Below are 20,928 nucleotides of genomic sequence, written 5' to 3'. Positions count from 1 at the left end.
GCCCTAGTATAATGCAATTCCTAAGTTTTAATTGGTTTACAGGCCATGATATGAGCTTATATACCATGGGCCACAAATATGGGAGGTGTACAGATCAGCGAGAACAGCCGGGGAGGTCAAATATTGCAGTCCACTCGTGCTTGTTGGATATGAGATGGTTAAGGCCAAATGGACTCGGCGCTTCGCGCCTCGTTGGTTATCTACCAGTGCGCGCTCATGGAATAATTGTTAAGTATACGTTGTCAGACTGAATTAAATTAAGAATATCCGTGTCTTTCTTTGTTTGAAAATAGTTCGCAAAGAAATCTAGGCAGAACGTAAGGCCCACTGATCTCTTTGAACACCACAGAGAATCTGACTCCGGTGGATTCCCGACTTTTAAAGAACCGAAAGTCGTTTCCCTTAAATGTGCTTCATTTAGGCGAGCTCTGCAAATTCACCTCTCGATCTTTTAAACTAGTCTTCGTTTCCTCTGGAGGATCGAGAATTCAGCATTCCACCTAGAGTTTTGTTAGAAGCCGTGTGCCTGGCAAGGGGAGGGATGAGTCTTGCTCGTGGAATACCGATATTTGAACACCAGATATGCGCCATATCATTGTAAAAGCGGAAAACAAGCATGGACTAAGGAACGGTTACAAGGTAGTGGTACCGCGCTTTTTCACCAACTTTATGAAAAACTCAATCGCTTACAGGGGATCCGTTATTTGGAACGCCCTGTCACAACGACTACACGGTAAAACTAGTAATTTTAAGTCGTTTTTTAACATAGTAAAAGGCAAGAACATTCTTAACAAGCAGCTATTTCAAAAAGAAATAGTGTTTCGTTTCCTGATTGCGGAAGGGTAAGAATAGTGTAACACTTAAGGAGAGGTGGGTTTGGGGTTTACTTTAATTTGGAGAAGGTCCTAGTGTATGTTAAATTTGCCGAATTTATGCACGAGTGCAGAATGAAAAGAAGAACTTCATATTCAGTAGTAACTTAAATTCTCATTTTACACCTACTGTCGATTTTATGTAAAGGAGACATAAACTACGTCCTGCTGCAGATTGGCTTTCAAGAGTTCAAGTAACACATAAATATTTCTCTTTATAAAAAATAGCATATGTCTTTATCTCCAAATTAAGTTAAGTGAAGGGAGCTTGCCTTTATCGTTATTACTCATCCAGTGGAAATTAAAATGATTTTTTTTATTTCTGCAGAACACTTTTTTGCTTAAAAATGGCACCCGATAGCATAACTTTGGATGTTACATGAATGGAAAAATAACTTACAGAAAATATTGAGCGCTCTTCAAAATACATTCTTCCCAAGAAAGAAAGAATAAATATATTCCTATCAATGTGGGGAAACATGAAACCACAAGAGTAAAATGCAAGATCAGAGTAATGCAATTAATTTAAGGTGGCTCCATAGGGTTTTGAGATATCACGGCGCGCGCACAAGTGATACCCATCAAGAGATCATTTTCGCGTTATTTTTTTAACTAGTTAAATAAAAGCTGCCGAAATATTAAAAACAAGGACTAAAATATGTTGTGTATTTTTTTTTTTTTAAATAACGGCCTTTGTTTTTGAGCTATATCTACTCAAAAAGTCCTGTTTTTGGTGTTTTTATGGCTTTGATCTTAAATTTCTTTAATTTTCTTCGGTGAAAATTTTTTAAATTCTCCCAACGGATTGAATGTGATGAGAAGTAACTTTTAAAAACAAAAAAAGTAGGGGTTGTCCAGGTCGTTTTTGCGTTTTTGGTTATTTTGTGTTTTTTTGACTTAGCCAAAAAACTGGCTTACAAATTTTTTTAAAAAAACGGCAAAAGGGGCAGTTAAAAAGGTATTACATCTATGCCAAATTTTAAGGAATTTCACCGAAGGAAACTCCAGTAAATACCAGGGGAAAATTTCTATTTTCGCCCGAATAATAATTACGTCATCAGAATAGAAATTGTCCAAGATCGCTATTTGAGCATGCGCGAACTTTCGAACCATACGAGTTGATGTGTAAAGACGAGCGTTCCCCGTTGTTGTCGGTTTTTGTGCGAATATCTGTTAACCCAAAGGTTAGTTAGAGACATACTTTAATCCTTTATGTAGCAGAATCTCTGAAATTCTGCTCGAAGTATCTCACAATCGCGGAGACTATTCTTTATTTTCTCTTTTGCTTTCGATCGTACGAACTTTACAAAAGCGACCAGAAGCACCGCGGACGTTGTAAACACCTTTTTAGGGTGTTGTAAACTCTTTTATCTGCTCAACACAGGAAAGCACGGGTGTTGTTTCATTGGCAGGAAGCAAGTCTCGCGTTTTCTCGCCGAAAATTTCACGCTCGCGTGAAGCCGCCATGTTTGTTTTGATTTGCCGGCATTTCAAGCTCGTACCCATTCTTCGCGCGGTCAAGAAACCCTATGGAGCCACCTTAAATGGTTTATTTTTTGAAACAAACAATCCTAAAATAAATCAGTTCCATAAATAAAGTGTTTGTGACTACTGATCTCTGATAAAATGCAAAACAACACTTTAATCGAAGATGAAATTATTACCTTTTGACAAAAAGCTTGAGGTATATACTTCTCTGAGTTGATCACATGCTCAAATCAAATAAATGCCAAATTCATACAAACCAAAACCCTGGTCGACAAGAACAGAGATAAGCACACTGTTTCGAAGCCATTTCTTCAAAATGAAATGCCTGTTGTCACTTTACAAAGACACGTAAACAACCAAAGCAAATTAATGTAATCAAAGGCTCTTCGAGCAACCTCATGGTAATTCGATGAAATCCAATAATGTAACGCAATTTCACTTTATTACTAGCGTTTAATAATAACATGACACGAGATGACGTGACACGAAACAAAAACGTGCTGTGAATGTCGTGTTAACTAAAAGACGTCACACGGCAAGCGCAATAATACTTTTTATAATTTAAGCGTAACTGCATGTAGCTTATAGCTGCCATCAATAATGTCACAATCTCACTTAATTTGCCTTTGAATGTTTTCTTGCGTCAATGGGTCATTGATAGGTTTTTTTCAAATAAGCGTTCAAACATGTCACTTTGTTTGCCTTTGAATGTTTAATTTTTCCATGGAAGTTGCGGCATTGATGGTCCGTGCTCTCAGGTTTCGTAGCGCGATTTCTATTTTTTCACCACAAAATATTTTAGTGTAACCTTTGATCCTTAGGACTGATTAATCACATTGCGAAAAGGTAAGCAAAGACCGCTTGGACGTGTAAATATTTACGAATACTCTGTGGTCTGTATGTGTGAAGTATTTATTTTTGTGTAAGTCAGGTGTTTGGCTCGGAGCGAGTATAAGTTGTACAATTTACCCAGAACATGTTGAATATTTTTTTTTTTGAGTTTATTTTGGGAATCGAAACGTAAATTGCAAGCACAGCAACAATGTGTCAAGGCACGGGATATATGTCAACGCGCCAGGGGAATAACATGTGCAGTTAGATTGCTCTATTTACCTTATTATAGGAAATTAACGCGTCATGAAATTAACGCGAATTCCAAACATTCGCGCTAATTTAAGCCGCGTTAATTTTTGTTAACGTTAATTTCCGCACCGTTAATTAAGTGGAGCGTTAATTTCCACGACGTTAATTTCCATTATTTTGGCCCAAATTTCTCGTTACAGTCCAGACTATCTTGACTCCAAGGAAAAAGCATTATTTTATCTGCCACTATCATTGACACTGCGAAGAACACTCAAAGTGGGAAAAGTACCACGAACATTGTTTTCGTTTAAGATTATACGCCTACAGGTGTTGAAATAAACTTGTTCCTGTTGTGTACGTCGCGTTAATTTCCTTCATTTGCAAATGTTACCCTCTCTTTCGCGTTATTTTCCTTTATTGGTAAGTAATTTTTCCTTCAATTCGCGTTAATTTAAGTCGCGTTAATTTCAAATACCTAATTAACACAAGCGTTAATTTCCTATAATAAGGTATATTTCGAAAAGCTCGTCGGTCGACGCTAAACGGAGAAATACAACGGGATGGCCTTAGTCTACATTTTATTGGCGTGAAGTGGACCATATTTTATTGAACATTCGGAACAAAATAAATATTTAGATGCGTTAGCAGGCCTTTATCATGGGCACCCATCGAGAATATAGTTCAAAACCACTTAAAGATAGCACCGTTCAACGTATTTTAGTACAAACGGTAGATGTAGGCATATTTTTATCCCCTAAAAATTTTTTATCTGTTCGGATTTCCTAGATGAAAGTCTAGTGATCCTAAAGTTATAGGGATCAAAACTTACCTTTTCGAAAAAATTCCAGCCAGAGAAGGGCTCCCGAAAATTCTAGGTGACCTTTTTAGAGTAAAAATCCGTTAAAAATGAACAATTATACCATTTTTTAGATATTCGAAAATCCTAGGAAAGGCAGGCAAGCAAAAAAATTTACAATGAATGTTCCGAAAATTCTAGATCTCAAATCGTCTTCCGAACAGACATTTTTAACGAAATATTCCGTTGGGTGCCCCTGCTTTATCCAGCCAGACATGTTGTTTAAAGCAAAAGATGACGTGGTGAAGGAAATTCATGTCACGCACACTCCGCGACTCACACAAACATGACTTGTGTTTTTGAAGTGACTGCCTTTGTAAAGATTTTTTAGTGTTAGTTTGTTGGAAGGTGTTTTTACCAGCATGAATAACAGCCAATCATACTTATTCTGTAAGATGTAAATAGGTAGCGCTGTTGTCTCTAGTTGAGCCGAAACTTGATAGTTTTTTTTTCCTTTTAAACTCCAAGTTCACTCCTTGACTGGTCCGTGATAGACACTACGGACATAGTGTAGTGTCAATTAATTCATATTTCATTCCATTGAAAATAAACATTTCTTCAAGTTTTGTGTGATTAAAGTGTAATTTAATATTTTCTTATTAAATTAAAGGGCATTTTTACACTGTAATGACATCGCACCTGTCATTTTACTTTAATTTATTTTCTGTATCTACATCCATACTTAAATCAATAACAGACCAAAAATCTACTCCGCAAAGAGACGAACAGCAGCACGTCTTAGCACGAAAAAATATCCTTTGTCATTTGCGTGTATAACAGCACTTCTCAGCACTTCAATACGAAAAACATGTCCTTTGTCATGTGCGCGTGTATAATAACAGCACTTCTCGGCACTTCAATACGAAAAGCATGTGCTTTGTCGTGTCACATTTACCGAACAGCTTCCGAACGATTGGTGAAACCAGTGCATTTATATATCCTGCTTGTTTTGTACAAAAATACAACAGAGGAAGGAACGCTTAGTACTTTTCTCCAGGATGGTAAAGTTGCATTCTTCCTGCGCCTGATCGATTCTCCGTTGTCCAAATGAACTGATCTTTCTGATCAAACAGGTTCAACAACCTTTGCTTTGAAGCCCATTTCTTTCCACTTGAGTATTTTCCGGAACATTTCCTCTTCGTTTGTAAGGTCTACAAAGGTGTATTTAGATCGAGGATGAAGCGAAAGGAACGAAAAACCACCTTTGAGAATTTCGGCCCGACATGCCATTTTGAATGTTCATCTCTGCACTCAAGCAAACATTTGGCCTCTATCCCACCCCCCAGATATATGAACAGAACACAAGGGCGGGGAGGCAGGGGAAACCGGACCTTTCTGTCAGCACGTTTACCGTTTAATGCATGAATTAATTGCGGTTTTATATCGGAATGGAGTGAGTGAGTGAGTCCATGAGTGAAATAAATCGTCATTTTTAATACCTCATTACCATGAGGTAAAAAGCTACCATACACAGATTTTTAACAAGGATTTTTAATTAAGCAAAATTCAAGTTTAAAGAAAGTTATATGTTATATATAGTCGTACCAGGATTGTATTTTGCTCGATCCGCGCTGCACGCTCTCCCGGCAAATATAAAATTATCTCCACAGAATAAGACACAGCCAAGTTGCTTCTGTTGTCAGTGTAACAGCCTTGCATTGGTAACACTGATAATAACGATTTGCATTTTTGGCGATACTGTGGAGTTTCGATCAGACCGCGATGGCTTTGAATAATCCAAATAATGTTTATATCATTAATTTAATCTCAGAAATCTACACCAGCAGTTGCAACGGTAGTTAATATTGAGCGTTACATCAACTAAGGAGACGAATTTAGTTCGACACAGCAGTTGCACACCTTGCTATACGATACTGTCCATACAAAATTTAAACTTTGAGAAGAACTTATCAACTTTCCGTGCAGACTCGAATGTTTTTTGCGACGCCGACGTGACACTGATCACGCAAGTCCGGGTACATCCACGCGAGAACCCACGCAATTTTGCGTGTATTCGCGCTGTTTGTGACGTCGAAGATGTCGTGAAATTTTTCTGTACAAATAGAATAGGGCAATCTCCCACATTTATACATTCCTCTGTTACATGAAGTGAAATTAACTTTGTAAGTCACCTGCAAATATGCACTTCTCTTTGTAGCGCACTTAAGCTCTACCGTGCGAGCAAACACGAGATACGCCAAGTCATCCCGTTTTTCTTTGCGCTTGTAAACACTGGTTGGTGAAAATTTACTTCCGTTTCAGAATAATATTAAACGCTACGAGAGCTTTCTCTAGTTTTCTTACAACACATCGCTTTAGTCAAACTTAAAACCATTGCAGTCGTTAGATATTTCTGTTTGCAACGAATCTAAATTTTTTTGGTCATGCTGAGGAATATATTTCCGATATTTGAAGAACATGACTGTTTTTACGAAATTAATTGCCATCGGTCATACGTATTTACTTTGTGGTTACGACTGTTCTTGTGATTGGATAGCAGCCCCCCGTGCGAGCAAACACGACAAGTCATCCCTTTTTTGTTTGCGCTTGCAAACACTGATTGGTGAAAATTTACTTCCGTTTCAGAAAATCGCTAGAATGTTTACTTAACAATTAAACACTACGAGAGCTTTCTCTCGTTTTCTTACAATACATCGCTTTAATCAAACTTAAAACCATTGCAGTCGTCAGATATTTCTGTTTGCAACGATTCTCAATATTTTTTTATCATGCTGAGAATATCTTTCCGATATTTGAAGAACATGTTTTTACGAAATTAATTGCCTTCAGTCAAACGTATTTACTTTGTGGTTACGACCGTTCTTCTGATTGGATAGTAGCCCTCACTGTGTAAATAGTTCACATCGAAGCCAAAATAATACCGTATCGTTTCTGAGGAAACGAAACAAAAATATTAGCTTCGAGGCGTTATCCACGCAGACTGTCAGACTGAACGATGATGTTTTTAAATTTTATTGAATTTTTAAATTGTTATTATAATAGTGAATTTTTTTATCTTCTCAATATTAGGATGTCTTTTTATATGTCTTTTTAAATTTTTAATTTGTACACGGCCCCACAAGCTTTTAGCTTTAAACTTTTTTACCTTGTTTAAATAAAGTTGTTGTATTGTATTGTAACAAAACATCGTTTCCCTTAGCTTTGCTTCACTTAGGCGAGCTCCAAGATTTCACGAACTACCGATCTCTTAAACCAGTGTTCTTTTCCCCTGGAGGTTTGAGAATTCAGCATTACATTGTACATAAATCTTATTCAGCCTAGGATTTGTGTTAGAAGCCGGGTGCCTGGCGTGGGGAGGGGTCAGTGTTGGTAGCAGGACAGAGGTAACAAATGTTTAACGCATAGCATAAGCCGTACTAAACTGATCTGTTTGTTTCAGGTAACATTTATTTGAAAAGCAATACATTACATGGTCCCTATTGTGATGAAATATAAATTAGTTTCAACAAGTTTTCTATCATTTTTTTCTCTATATATAAAACGTACTAATTCTTCTGCAAATTTCGTTTAAAACGCTTATATTACAGAATTGTTAGCGAAACTGCTTCCTATACTGCCCTGGAATGCTGCAGGAAATCCTTTAGATCTGCTCGATGCGCGTTTTCAAACGCTTCTCCAAGTATTTCCAATAAGACGCCCTGGCACTGTTGACACCCAAGTGTGCACTTGTTCTTGGACAACCAGGAGTGCAACATATGGCTTGCCTGCATACGAAGTAAGCTAGGCTGTTCAAAACAACCAAGTTCAGACCTTCTAAACCCAAGATCAACTGCCACAGGTCTCCAGCTGAGACTCAATCTCGAGGAAAGCTCAGGAATCAGACTTCTCATAGGTAAAGTGGAGTTATCGTCCGTTACGCAAGTTTCCGCCGTTGGAAGCGATTCTTCAGTCGACTGATTAGAAACGTCTTTCTTGATATCGCTATTCGATACTTGGACAGGGGTCGAAATAAGCTCAAGTTCTGCATCCCTGCTCTTTGCATGAGTATCTTTAGACGTTTCTTCTACGCTAAGACGTACTCTGTCATCTCCAGTGTCTTCTACAGGAAGTTTTTGCGCACAATGTTGACAATTCCTACAAGGATGAATGAGAAGACGTGGTTGCGGTACAATTTGTTCCGTCCCATTTATTTGAGATTCTTCACAAGATAGCCTTTCTTCAGATCCATAGTAACACTCCTCAGTTGGGTGACTGCACGCAGATGACGAGCTTGCACTTCTGAACCCGTGTCGCAAATCGATAACCCGTTGCTGAGACGTTGTACCATTAAAACTGCCACCGGATGCAATACTTGCACCTCTGGAATGAGCCCCATTCATGCTGTCAAACGGAAGGCTGTTCTCCGAGGCGCCACTTTCTTTCCTGCTGCTTGTGTCAAAACTGTGCCGTGAACAGACACATGAACATGGTCCTCTTCCACTACCAATGCTACTCCGTGTTGGCAACAGGGGACTTCCATCAGAGGCACTGCTTCCTCTCATACTCCTAGTTCGTATCTCAGAATGTTCGGACGCTCCGCTTGTCCCGCGTCTTCGTGAGCTGACGGAGCAGCTTCTTTCGGAAGCGCTGCTTTCACCTCTTGTTTTGTACATTGGTGGGGTCTGTTGAGCCTTGTTGACACTGGAAAGCCATCTACTGATGACTGTAGCAGCGTCAAATCGGTTGATGCGTTCCAGAGCTTCAATCAGGTCTTTTGCTCTTAGGTCACTGCCAAGAGCACATCGTGAAAGGTAGCGGTCTGTTTCACTTCCAGAAATAACGTTGGTAAAACCTGAAAAAAGAAACAAGAGCAAGAAAACGTCAGCGTCGTACATGTGACTGACTGTCTGTCTGACTGACTGACTGACTAACTAGTAATAGTAATAGAAGGAATAGTATATCTTTATTGCACCTTACTCTCCAAAGGGAGGTACTATTTTTGATGTATTTTTATTGTCAGCTCTAAGTAAGTACTTAGTCCTCTCGTTTTCACTTACACCCGCTTTCAGTGTTACGTGCATAGCGGCTTTCTATCGTCATCCATCTTTCGTTTAACAAACAACACGGATCGAAATCCACCAGTAACAGCCCACTAGCATGACCTTCTGACCTTGTAGGCTCATTTGCGTGAAACTAACAACGGTATACATCGGTTTTGATTGGCTTATTTCAAACAGCACGTCGAAAGATGCTGTCGAAAGATGGATGTAGAAAGATAGTTATGAACGTAACACTGAAAGCGGGTGTAAATATAAGTAACTCACATCAATCTTTGAAATGTGAGAACAGAGCTCATGTCTTATGGTTGTTAACCCCTGGCAACACATCAAGAAGTGCCGACTGACTGACTGACTGACTGACTGACTGAATGACAAATTACCGGATACTTCCATGTCTTCACTGTCTTCATGTTCCACTGGCAAGGATTTGACCTCCAGCTGCTCTGACAACGACTTCAAATGGTTAGAATCGCTACCAGTGTCAAGCAATTGGGCTAGCTCCTTTCTGTCTCTTATGGCCAAGTGACTGATGTGATCAGGAGGAAAAATGTATCGCCTGATACCGCAATACATCACGTCAACAGCTCTTTCGTTTATCCCGCAGCTTTCAAGTACGACCCTGGCGTTTGGGCCGTCTTCATGTAACTTGTCATCCACTTCTTTCACTGGGTAGCCCTCGAATTTCTTGTGGTGCAGCATCTTAATGCTCAAGGCTTTGTGTTCAAACTCGACTCCTCCGGCAACCTCATCAAGCAGTCCGTCCCTTAAGCTTTCGATGAACTTCATGGAAGAGTAACAACGCTCCTCGCATCCTTTGGGAGCCCAAACGCAGAAATTAACAGCTTTAAGACTCGAAGAAAGTGTCGCGAGTATCTCCACTGCATCGTCGGCAATCTTGATGCCACCATGCCAAACTGGACTTCTGTGTCCAAACCTACTCAACAATCGAATCTGGAACTTTGGAAAAAAGCTGCATGGTAGGGTGTCCACCTCGTTTTTGCATTCTACAATACGACCAACAACGCAGATGCCATCGCCATCTGTATCAAACTGTGGCCAAACATCATCTAGGTTGGAGCGATTCTGTTCCAAGTGGCTCGGGAAGAGGTAGTTCTCACAGATCAGGTGTTGTTCGTCCCAGGGTAGGCACACCTCAAAACGCACAAACAACTCAATAAGTTGTTCTAAAGGGCATTCAGGAAAGGTGGCCTGCAGTTCGCGCTTTTCTACCATGCCACTCACTCGGTCAATACGCAGAGAACGAGGGAAGTTAGCTGGCGCCAAAGCAATTCCAAATATGTGCGATGTCAGCCAGTTAACATCAAGGATGACTTTGTCACGAAGCTCTGGCGAGTTGTCATTCACAATCTGTCGGGAGAAGTTATGCATTCGAGTCAAAGAGGGATAGAGCGGTTTACGATTGAGTGTTGTAAAACTTAAACCAAAGCACTCACTCTAGCCAATCACAAAGGACACAGACAATCTAGTAAGTCAATCAAAACTCGAAGCAAATACTTGTAGCTGGCATGAAGCGCATGTAATCTTGCAAGAGCGAGTCATGTTAGCTTTTGGTGTAACTTCTGTTTGGCCGAAAACATGCCACGAGTGTTTTAAACCAATCATTCAGCATAAAAATCGCAAAACTAAAGCAAGTTACGTGAATTACTTTCGATACTCAAGTGAAAACTGCTCTATATGATGATATTACAGAAGCAGCCCCATTATAATTTATATTGTGATTGGTATTTTTTGCACTGTATACCTTTCTTAAAACGCAATCACCGAATAATGGTTGATTATTAAGGTACGTAAAAAACCAAATGGTATAAACGGCGCTACGATTTACTTTCAATTTACTCGCCTTTGTATTCATATTTCATATCCCTGCAATTAACTTAATTATTCGCAAACAAACAATTAAGTGCTTAAATGACTTATGTTAAATTTATTAAATTAATCGATTAAATAATTACTATAATAGTATTAGTTAATTAATTTTCCATTTTAGGTCATTTTGTATGCAGCAACCCTTCACAAATCAAGTATTACTGTAAGTGTTATTTAGCCTAAAATTGCATAGAGTACACGAAGTGTCCTTCGTTATCTTTTCCCCTACCTCAGCACTCTCGTTAAGGTAGTAGGCGACGTTCCTGACCCCCTCCTCATCAGCCGATTTGTTGATTTCTTTCACTATTTTGACGAACTCTTGCCAAGATGCCACCGGAAACGAGGGCCTCTCCTTTGCCCACGTACGAATGTAAGGCAACAACTGGGCACACAAACGAGGCACGCGCTCAGAGGTCTGGAAAAGAAACGCATAGTAGTGGTATGATAAGGACAGGCATAATCGCATCCTTATATAAAACATGATCCATGCGTAGTTTTACATTTTTTGGGAAGGGGGAAATGGAGTGTATAGCGAACTCGTGAGCAAGAGAGTCAGTGATTAACTAAATAAATAAGCTCTCTTGGGGGGCGAAAGGGACAAGGAAAAAGACGTTGATAGTTCAGTATGGGATATGAAGGGATATGAAGGCATGGAGATATGAGAGTGTTCTATACTCCAAGAAATTAGTCAAGAAGATAAGATACAAAACATTACCTTGATTATCTTCGCCCGGAGTTCTTTGAGACATTCACGCAGCGCATTGAATTCTCTGTTGTTCGGATTGGTGCAATCCAGCACCATCACTCTAGGATAAAAGTTCAGGTAGGCCTGGAAACCATTCATGGCTATTCTGAAATAGGCATTGGCTCGCACCTGTGGATCTGTAGCCATCTTATCAGCGTGTGACGCAATGAGGACAACCTCTGGCCGATAACGAAGAACTCCACATTTCGTCTCCCTCGCCTTCAACGATCCCAGATGATGGAACAAATCATCTTCAACTTCACTGTCCGTTTTACTCAAGTCGAATAAGACCAGAGATATGGATGTTCTCTTTCCAATAAAATACTCGTTGCTTGTGAAGGCCCATGTATGTCCCGCCATATCCATTTTACGGAACTCGCCAACCCCTGGCACGTTTATAATACCCACTTCTATCCCGGCAGTTCTTGATGCCATATCTTGGCTGGTGTCTGGTTGATTGTCGTGCCTTAACCTGAGCTGAATGGGTCTCATTTGCAGTTTTTCCACAAGCGTTGTCTTCCCTGCGTTGACGGCGCCGCAGACGTTCAGCGTTACGTAAGATGGCGGGTCTGAGCCGTCTTTGAGAAGAGAGCAACGGACCTTGTAACTCTACAGCAACAATATTACAGTGTTTGGTTGGTAACAATTACATTGTATACCTACTGAAAGCAATTTCTAGATAACCTTTCTAGTTAATGAAAAAAAAATCACATTCCAAAAAATTCTCTAGCATGCAATCCTCTCCAATTCAAGGTTCATATTTAGGGCCAAAGATGATGAATAGTGGTTATAAAGAATTGCTCAAAGAACTGTATCAAACTGAATCTGGTCGAAATGATCCTTTCTTTTAGGTGAAGGAGAGTCTCCCTCCTTTTCGTACCATTATTATCGAGATAAAATGAATAAATGTACCCTTTTTAAAAAATGATGATTATCTAAAGCTGTAAGAAGACGCTGTCCTTGCTTAAAAACAATCTCTCTAAACAGTCTGCAGCAAATGCATTACATGAAGCAATAATTGTGCAAAATGTAAAGCTGACTGTGAAACCAAAGGTTTAATAAATAAATTGACGTTGTACTTCCTCCCCACCTGCGATTTCGACCTTTTAAATGTTTATTTTTGCGTGCAAATTGTATTTTTTTATTGTTTTATTGATGGTTTGATGCCATGGTTTGTTTGTTTGTTTGTTTCTGCCTTCAACGCTAGGCCAACTGTAATGTTCTTATGGGACTAACCGTTTCAACCGCGACCAATTTGTTTGAAATGGTTAAAATTAGTTGATCGACCAAACCAACCGAAACGTATTCTTTTTTCCGTTTCTTTGAACAAAAACCTCGGTGTTAGTAGTACAGTATCTACATTCTTACATTCAGTAAAAACAAACAAACGAATATTCAACAATAAATGAATCATGAGTCTAAACAGTTTTTTTTGGAAATTTGTGCAACATACCTGAAGTAGCTTTATGATGCTCTTGTGCTTATTGGCTCTTGCCCAATCCTCTGCATCGAAAACCTAGCAACCATGTTCACTCTTTAATCCAGAGATGTGATAATTCTAGCTTCCCCTTACTTTCCAAGTAAGACGCAAAAGGTAGGTGAGTCAAGAGAATGTATGTCTCAGGAAAAAAGGCTAACTACATTGAAGGGAATGCTGACTAACATGATGACATCTGAATACTAACGGATTTATTACAGCAGTCAAAAAGAAACATTTTGTATTTTTTAGCTTTGTACAATAAAGCTTGTTTCACATCTGAGCTGTTTTATGAGAAAAATCTTGAGAAACTGGTAATCCACCATGTTGAAATCGCTTCAGATATTAAACTATAAATTATAATCACATGGAAAATTGTGAAAAAAATTAAAGTGCAATTAAGTACCATAAAATTATTATCATTATCGCTATCATTGCCATTATTGTTATTATTATTTAATAATAAATATCTAATTAAAAATACCTTGTTTCCAAGCTTGGAGACGGCATTCACATCTGCTCCAAAGTCCAACAGAACAATGCAAGTGTCCATATGGCCATCTCTGGCTGCATGAATCAGTGCTGTAAAGCCATACTACAGTTTGAAAAATTAATTTAATCAAAATCAGATCGGATAGGAACCGCAAGGGTTGGGGGTAGGCTTATTGATCGAATGAGCCGGTGAGGGACTCTCACTGTCTTTTAAAGCATTATTTTACCTACAATTTTTATAAAGTTTTTTTTTGTCATTTGGACATTTTTTATTCATTTTTCAACACATTTACAAAACATTTTTACAACACAAAGAAAAAAAAGAAATAATGAAGTTACAAAAATAATTAAATAAATAAATAAAGCTCTCGTAAGAGGACACCCTCGGGACGTGAAAAAATTGTCCGCAACTGGAGTTGGTTCTCGTAAGCGGCCACTAGAGGTGTAGGGGATAGATGGCCGCTTACAAGAGCTTGCCCAGCTAAGAATAACCGGACGGACGTGGATGACGACAAAACAAACACTGATAAATGGTACTGTAATTACTGAAAAATCATTGTGACGAACGGCGATGTGAAATTCAATGATAAAAACAAGATACAGAGGTTGTTAATAGGATTTTTTCGGGGTGTCCACTTACGGGAGCTTAAAAACAAAGAAAAAGTCTAAGTTGTAATCTCTGAAAGTGTCCGCGGCCGCTTATGGGAATGTCCGCTTTCGAGAATGTAAAAATACAGAGTTTGTATGGGAGTTAAAACAGGGTTTCAAACAAGGCGGCCATGAGTAGAGCTGTCCGCTTACGTGAGCGTCCGTTAAGAGAGCTTTGACTGTAAATAAATTTACACTCGCATAGGGCTACTTAACAATACTATTGAACTTAATTTTTGCATTAAGCTTATTCTGACTGCAGAGCATTAACTAACTTTTCCCATTAATTTTTTTAAAGTGAAGAAAGAGCTTATCTCTTTTCCTGGCGATATAAAGTTCAGTATTAAACACACGTCGAATTTTGGCGAAAAAGCCCAGAAAGGAAGGCGTGCTATTCTGGCATTTCCTAGAGTAAATGTAATGTTTGCCTAACATTATATGATTGACCAAGGAGAAATACTCAATAACATCGAATTTACCAAATATCAGATCTGTTTCGGTCAAATTCCCAACATATATATTACTGTCTCTCAGCCAAGATAGGACGGATTTCCAAAACTCAGAGGATTGGGTGCAGAAAAATAGTAAACATCTCTGTCGCCTTAGGATTGATACCGGACTGCTCAAAAAATCATCGCCAAATTAATTTCTGCTTTCTACTGGCCAGACACTTTATTTGGATTTGTAAAAATAAAACAAGACCTCCTAAAATAGAAAGTTTTCTACTTTATCTTAAATCGATTTATGTCGTTGAACAAAGAACAGATGACACAACCAACAAAAATTGGGATTTGCTGGAAAGCCTTTTAAAGAAGAAATAAAATAAATGAATAAAAACTTATCTCTTTATCTTCACCCTCCCTAGTCGAATATACACAATATATTAGGCTCTAAGGTCCTCTGAACAGGTAATTCCTTCAACGCCCTTCAAGCCCCTCTCAATGACTGACAGAAACAGTTAAAATTTTTGAACAAAATGTCGGTAAGATAAAAATGGCGCAATTTGATTTAGTTTTTATAAGTTACCATTTTTATTTTCATTATCTTTAATAAGCCAAAAGTAGTTGTAGTTTTTTTGCAAATGTATTAAAAGAGATAAATTGTATTGCGCTGTTATAAGTATAAATATTAAATTTTAAGAAATTGAGTATTGTATTGTAAGTAGTGTGTTGTAAACAATTGAATTGTAATGTAGGTAGTGTAAGCAGTGTATTGTACTGTAAGTAGAGTAAGCTTTGTATAGTAATGCGTAAAGCCTTGTATAGTAAGTAATTAGTAGCGAACATGTCAATTTGTAAGAACGTTCTGTGTGTGTTTTGCAATAAAAAAAAAAATAAAATAAAATAAAATAAAAAATAGTAAATGCTTGACGGATTCTACCTCTTCCGACTCGACTATGTACCAAGACGACATAGTTTTTCGTTTGTAAAGACAATACGAATTAGAACTTTATACTGAAATTCTCTGGCTTTTGACTCTAAGGTGGATTGAAATGGTAATAAATAAACTTTATTCCAATCAATGAGCATGTTTGGGTATTTCTCTGTAAATTTTTGTTGAGTGGTGAGTGGAATATTTTTTTTTTCTCAAAAGAAGTTGAAAATATGTTTTGAAGGCACATCAAAAATTGGAATTGATTTGTTCTCTAATGTAACTAAAGGTTCATACGGTATCGGATCGATTATTAATGGCAAAGTTGTGGTTTTAATAGTTAAACGCCAGTGTGACGGGATTGAGTTAACAATCCTCATAACAAAGAAATTTTGCTCAGGATTTAAACCGGAGTGCAAACAATAAAATATGCCATTTGAAGCGTTTGCTGAAATTAAATCTTCAACTTTTAAAAACCCAAATTCCGCAATATCTCTCCGGTATATTGATTTTTTGTCGATACAGCAAAACCTGTTATTCCAAAGGATCTCATTGACTATATCATGGAAAGAGTTTGGTGTTTTAGCTTTTAGCTCTGACCACGCTTCATAACATTGTCTACAATATATTGGTAAATTTACATTTAATTTAGAGGTTTCGAAATTAATGTGCAACACAAAACAATTGTATAAGCCAGGTTACCCTTTTCACGTTAGCTACAAATCTAACCAAATGCCTAAAAATTAATAATTATCAGCACTCTGACTTTACACCAGGCTAACCTTATACCATTGCATAAAAAGTACCCCTATCCTTAACCATTGTAAGTAGCCCTTTTTGCAGCCAGCCCCTTCCTAATCCTGCATGTATTACATGTACATCATACCATTGGAAAGTGCACGAGTCTCATGATATGGTCAGATCGGAATAAATAGAGACACCTTCATAAACCCACAAGGTGTCAACTCATGGCGTTAAGTTATGCAAATTAGCTGAGGGTACATTCAATGCACCCTCAGCTAATTTGGATTAACAAATCTTTGCGGCTTAAAACTTGTCATAAAAACAATCATAATTAATGTTGCTGTTATTATTATTTTTATTACATGCTAAAAACTGAAAGATGTTAACCCTCAGAACCATATTTATTATTAACTCCCCGAGCAACAGTGACCTCTTAACCCCGACCCCCCCCCCCCCCCATAAATTTCTTGGTTACAAAAATGCACTCACAACATCCTGAAGATCAACCTTGGCTCCAGACTCTAAGAGCAATTTGCAGGTGTTACAATAACCACCATGGGCTGCCCACATCAGTGCAGTTTCGCCTTCCTAAAAAAGACACTTAATTACATGATTGAACATAATCATTGTACAGTTGTACCACTTAATTAATACAACACCAAAGGGACAGGGAGGACTGTCTATATTATGGAGGTGCCCATACATGTATTACAGACAGGTATCTTGTTTATAATTATGAATATTTGTGTCTTTCAGGACAAAGTGAACGGTTCGTAATAGGCTAGTGTCCATATTATAGCTCTAGGTGTCCATAAGGAGAGGTTTGACTGAGACAAAACTGTATTACAGTGGAATCCTGGTGTACCCAAGTGCCAAGGGACTGGGTCAACTTGTTGGCTAATACAGAACAAGTGATGCATAAGTTAGCTTTATAATTTGGTTGGGGATGAAAAACACAGAGGACTGACTAGACCAACTGTTCTAAGGGCAAGCACCTCTTAGATGTACATGACTGTATGACCAACAGAGGCCTATCAAAAATGCTCAGAGGAGTTTTGATCCAAAATGTTGCTTAACACTAAAACTAACAGTAAGCGTACAGTAAATACTAGTTATGCAACGCTTTCGAGTGGTATACTATGGAATATCCCACAAGTCACTTGTATTTTCTCGGTATACACACGAGCCTTTAGGCGAGTGTGTATACCGAGAAAATACAAGTGACAAGTGGGATATTCCATAGTAGACCACGAGAAAGTGTTGTGTAACTATTTTATACTATGCCATAGAAAATATGCTTACTAAATCTCGTCGAGAATACAATCGCAGCGCACGATGGGAAGGTTGGGTTGAATACCGTCGAATATACAACGGCTTTCCTGTATTCTAATTGGCTGTATTTTCTATGGCATGGTATAAATGTATATATGTAATTTCTTGGTTGCTTCTAATTTTATATCTTACAGAAAAATTAACCATGGTTCTTTGATGAATATGAAATTGTTTCAGTCACAAACCATTTCTTTTTCTTCTTGACTATTTCTTTTAACATGAAACAAAAGTTTTACCTTTGTTTGACTGTTGACATCAGCCCCTTTGGATAACAGAAGTTTACACACTTCAGTCTTTCCATATCGTGCTGCCAAGATCAATGCCGTGTACTTACTCTGAAAGATAAGACAAAATAATATATAATTACAATATACAATGCAACAGTTTCAAATTCATAAATTTATTTTGTTCTTGTAATTTTTTTTTCCTTAGGTGTTTGCATATGGGACACATCTCATCCCAGGGATGATCAGAAAGAAAAAAAAAATGCATGCATGATTGCAAGTTATCAGTCATGAGATATGAAATCACATTTTTTATTTTATTTTAATAACAACCCAGGTCTTTATAAGCTTACCACTGTGCAGGCATTAACGTCAGCACTGTGTTCTATATACAACTGGCATACGTCAGTCATTCCACTTTTTGCTGCTTGCATTAGTGGTGTCCTGAACCACTATAGTGTAGACAGAAAACAGTTCAGTTATAACTACACAAGTCATGTAACTCATGTGTTATGTTAATGAACAGCAGGATGAAAGCAATGAGATAGGATAATATGCAAGCCAGCGAGGCATGCGAGCCATGTGAGCCAGAAATCCCAAATCCCAATAAAAGGCTAACCGCAAGCTACCTAAACTAACTGTCGGCTAACCAGAGTATATTTAGGCTAACCGGAGTGCTATCCTCAGGCTAACCAATGTGATATTTAGGCTAACCGAAATGGCTTGCATGGTTTGCTGTCTCACAGATTATTCTGGACCCAAAGCAATCATCTCCTGTATCTTGGAGATGCTTTTCTTCTCAATAAGGGAAGTAAACTAAAGATTATGGTCTCACGTAGGGTGTTTAATACATAATGCAATATTTTTAGTCATTAAGGTCGCCTCAGAGTTACATGTGGACAAAAAAATGTGAAAAAATGTGGCAGTTTAGAGGGCTCAAAAAAAGCTTGAGCCATGCTCAGATTGGTCATCAGCTGCTTTTTAAAAGGGTTTAAACTCAGATTTTTTGTATAAAATAATGATAGCCTCACTTTGCACTTTGCTGATTAAAAGCAGATCTCTCAACACTGGTCAGGAGTGGGAGCTCCCAGGATGTTGAAATAAATCAAAATATAATGCCACCATACCTGATGGGTCGAATAAAAATTCAATCTAATGTCCATGTACACCCACCCTGCCATGGGTTGGGGAAAACATTCAAGTCAAACAGATATATATTGAGTAAGGAAAACATAGCATGAAAAATCTTACATGGTTGTACAGTATTCTTTTCTGTTTTTGGCATTCAACAGAAAATATATGTAAATGATAGAGGAAAGGCTGAGATAATGTTTAAAATCAGCTTACTAGATCTCTGCTTGCTTTCCAGTTGACATCTGCCCCATTATTTAACAATTCCAAACATCTGTCCACGTCGCCTTTCTCTCCAGAATAAAACAGCTCCTCACTCAAGGACAGACCCTGTCAAGAAAAACAAAAAAATGACATCTACATTTAAGGCGTGGAAAAACTAGGAAACATGTTTCCATAATTGTTTCTTCATTTTGCCATGCTTCCATGCGGTGCAGAATCATCCCCCCTCTCCTCACTAACAGATGACAGAGTTTTTTTACCCCCTTCTCCCATGCCCAGATTTCCTTTGTCAATATACCCCAACCCCCTTCCACTGCAGATAGGCAGGGGATTTGACAGCAAATAATTATTATTGTCTGTCCTTCATGGGGACTTTTGTATATATATTTGGCCCGTGTTTTGTTCTTGGGCAATATGCGTTACTCCCCTGCGTAGTGCCTCCCTCCACCCAGGTGTATAAATGGGCACCGGCAAATTAATGCTGGGGGGCGGGGGTAACCCTGAAATGGACTAGCATCCTATCCAGGGGGCAGAAGAAATATTCCAAGCCACTTTTAAATGCTATTGAAACTGGGATATTAGCTCCAGCAGTATGGTCATCTTGGCTCGAGGCCTACCTTTTTTATAGTGATTTAAGTGACTCATTCAATCACCCACAAATACCATGCAGTGGAGCATTTGAACAGAAAATCACAGCTAAGTTCAAATGCCCCTCCTCTTCTCATGATCAGCCTCCTAACCACCCCTCCCCCCTGTCCCTCCACCCACTGCCTGCCTGCAGCTTAACATTGATAGGTGCATAATTTCTCACAGATCTATTGATAAATAGTGGACCTTGGGGCACTCATTTTCCTATTTATCACTTCATTTATACCTATCCTGGGGAGCTTAAATTGCTTGGAAGGGCTTTGCTCACATTTATAGCTAGCTGATTTATAGCTTGCAGGTTGATTTCAATTTTTTTCGCTACGCATTTTTATATAAACAACTAATAACTTATTTATACATAAACAAAGGACTTTTAATAGTTTGATTTCAGCCCAACCTTTCCAAAACAGCACCATGTTACGAGATGACAAAATGCATCATCGATTCTAGAGACACCACAAAATACAGTAATTGTAAAGAGGATAGAACTACGTAAGGTTTGTGAATACTGTAAATACTTGCCTCTGTCGTGGGCTCTGTCGCCGCATGTAAATTATCTGACCTTTCGCCGTCGCGATTGGACGTCATCGTATGTCTCTGGATTCCGACAGTCTGCGGCTTATAATTCCATAAAAAATTCAATTATAGCTGTCTGTAAGGTCGCCAAGCGCCAGTAAAGACAAAACCTTCCTCCACAAAACCCTTCGA

General features: G+C 38.5%; 1 protein-coding gene across 1 annotated transcript; it reads right to left on the bottom strand.

The window, feature by feature from the left end:
• Positions 1-7,689: 7,689 nt before the first annotated feature.
• LOC144663856 (uncharacterized) lies at positions 7,690-20,928 on the bottom strand. Its single transcript, XM_078524929.1, has 11 exons — positions 20,743-20,928; positions 19,567-19,680; positions 18,573-18,671; positions 18,232-18,330; positions 17,153-17,251; positions 13,893-14,003; positions 13,385-13,447; positions 11,902-12,540; positions 11,416-11,601; positions 9,680-10,667; positions 7,690-9,091 (listed from the first exon to the last, which is right to left on the bottom strand). Exons 1-11 carry the CDS (start codon positions 20,806-20,808, stop codon positions 7,869-7,871), a joined length of 3,687 nt encoding a protein of 1,228 aa, XP_078381055.1. The 5' UTR covers positions 20,809-20,928; the 3' UTR covers positions 7,690-7,868.

Source organism: Oculina patagonica, chromosome 8, assembly GCF_052425735.1.
Source record: "Oculina patagonica isolate OP01 chromosome 8, crgOcupat, whole genome shotgun sequence".
Classification (NCBI taxonomy): Eukaryota; Metazoa; Cnidaria; class Anthozoa; order Scleractinia; family Oculinidae; genus Oculina; species Oculina patagonica.
Note: the sequence above shows the minus strand (reverse complement) of the source record. Positions and strands in the feature narration are given on the sequence as shown.

Excerpts from the sequence above, each read along its gene's own strand:
- LOC144663856 (XM_078524929.1), bottom strand. The coding sequence starts at position 20,808 with ATGACGTCCAATCGCGACGGCGAAAGGTCAGATAATTTACATGCGGCG. Across the intron at positions 19,681-20,742 it reads CGACAGAGCCCACGACAGAG|GGTCTGTCCTTGAGTGAGGA; the intron begins GCAAGTATTTAC and ends TTTTCTTGACAG. Across the intron at positions 14,004-17,152 it reads AGGTTGATCTTCAGGATGTT|TATGGCTTTACAGCACTGAT; the intron begins GTGAGTGCATTT and ends TTCAAACTGTAG.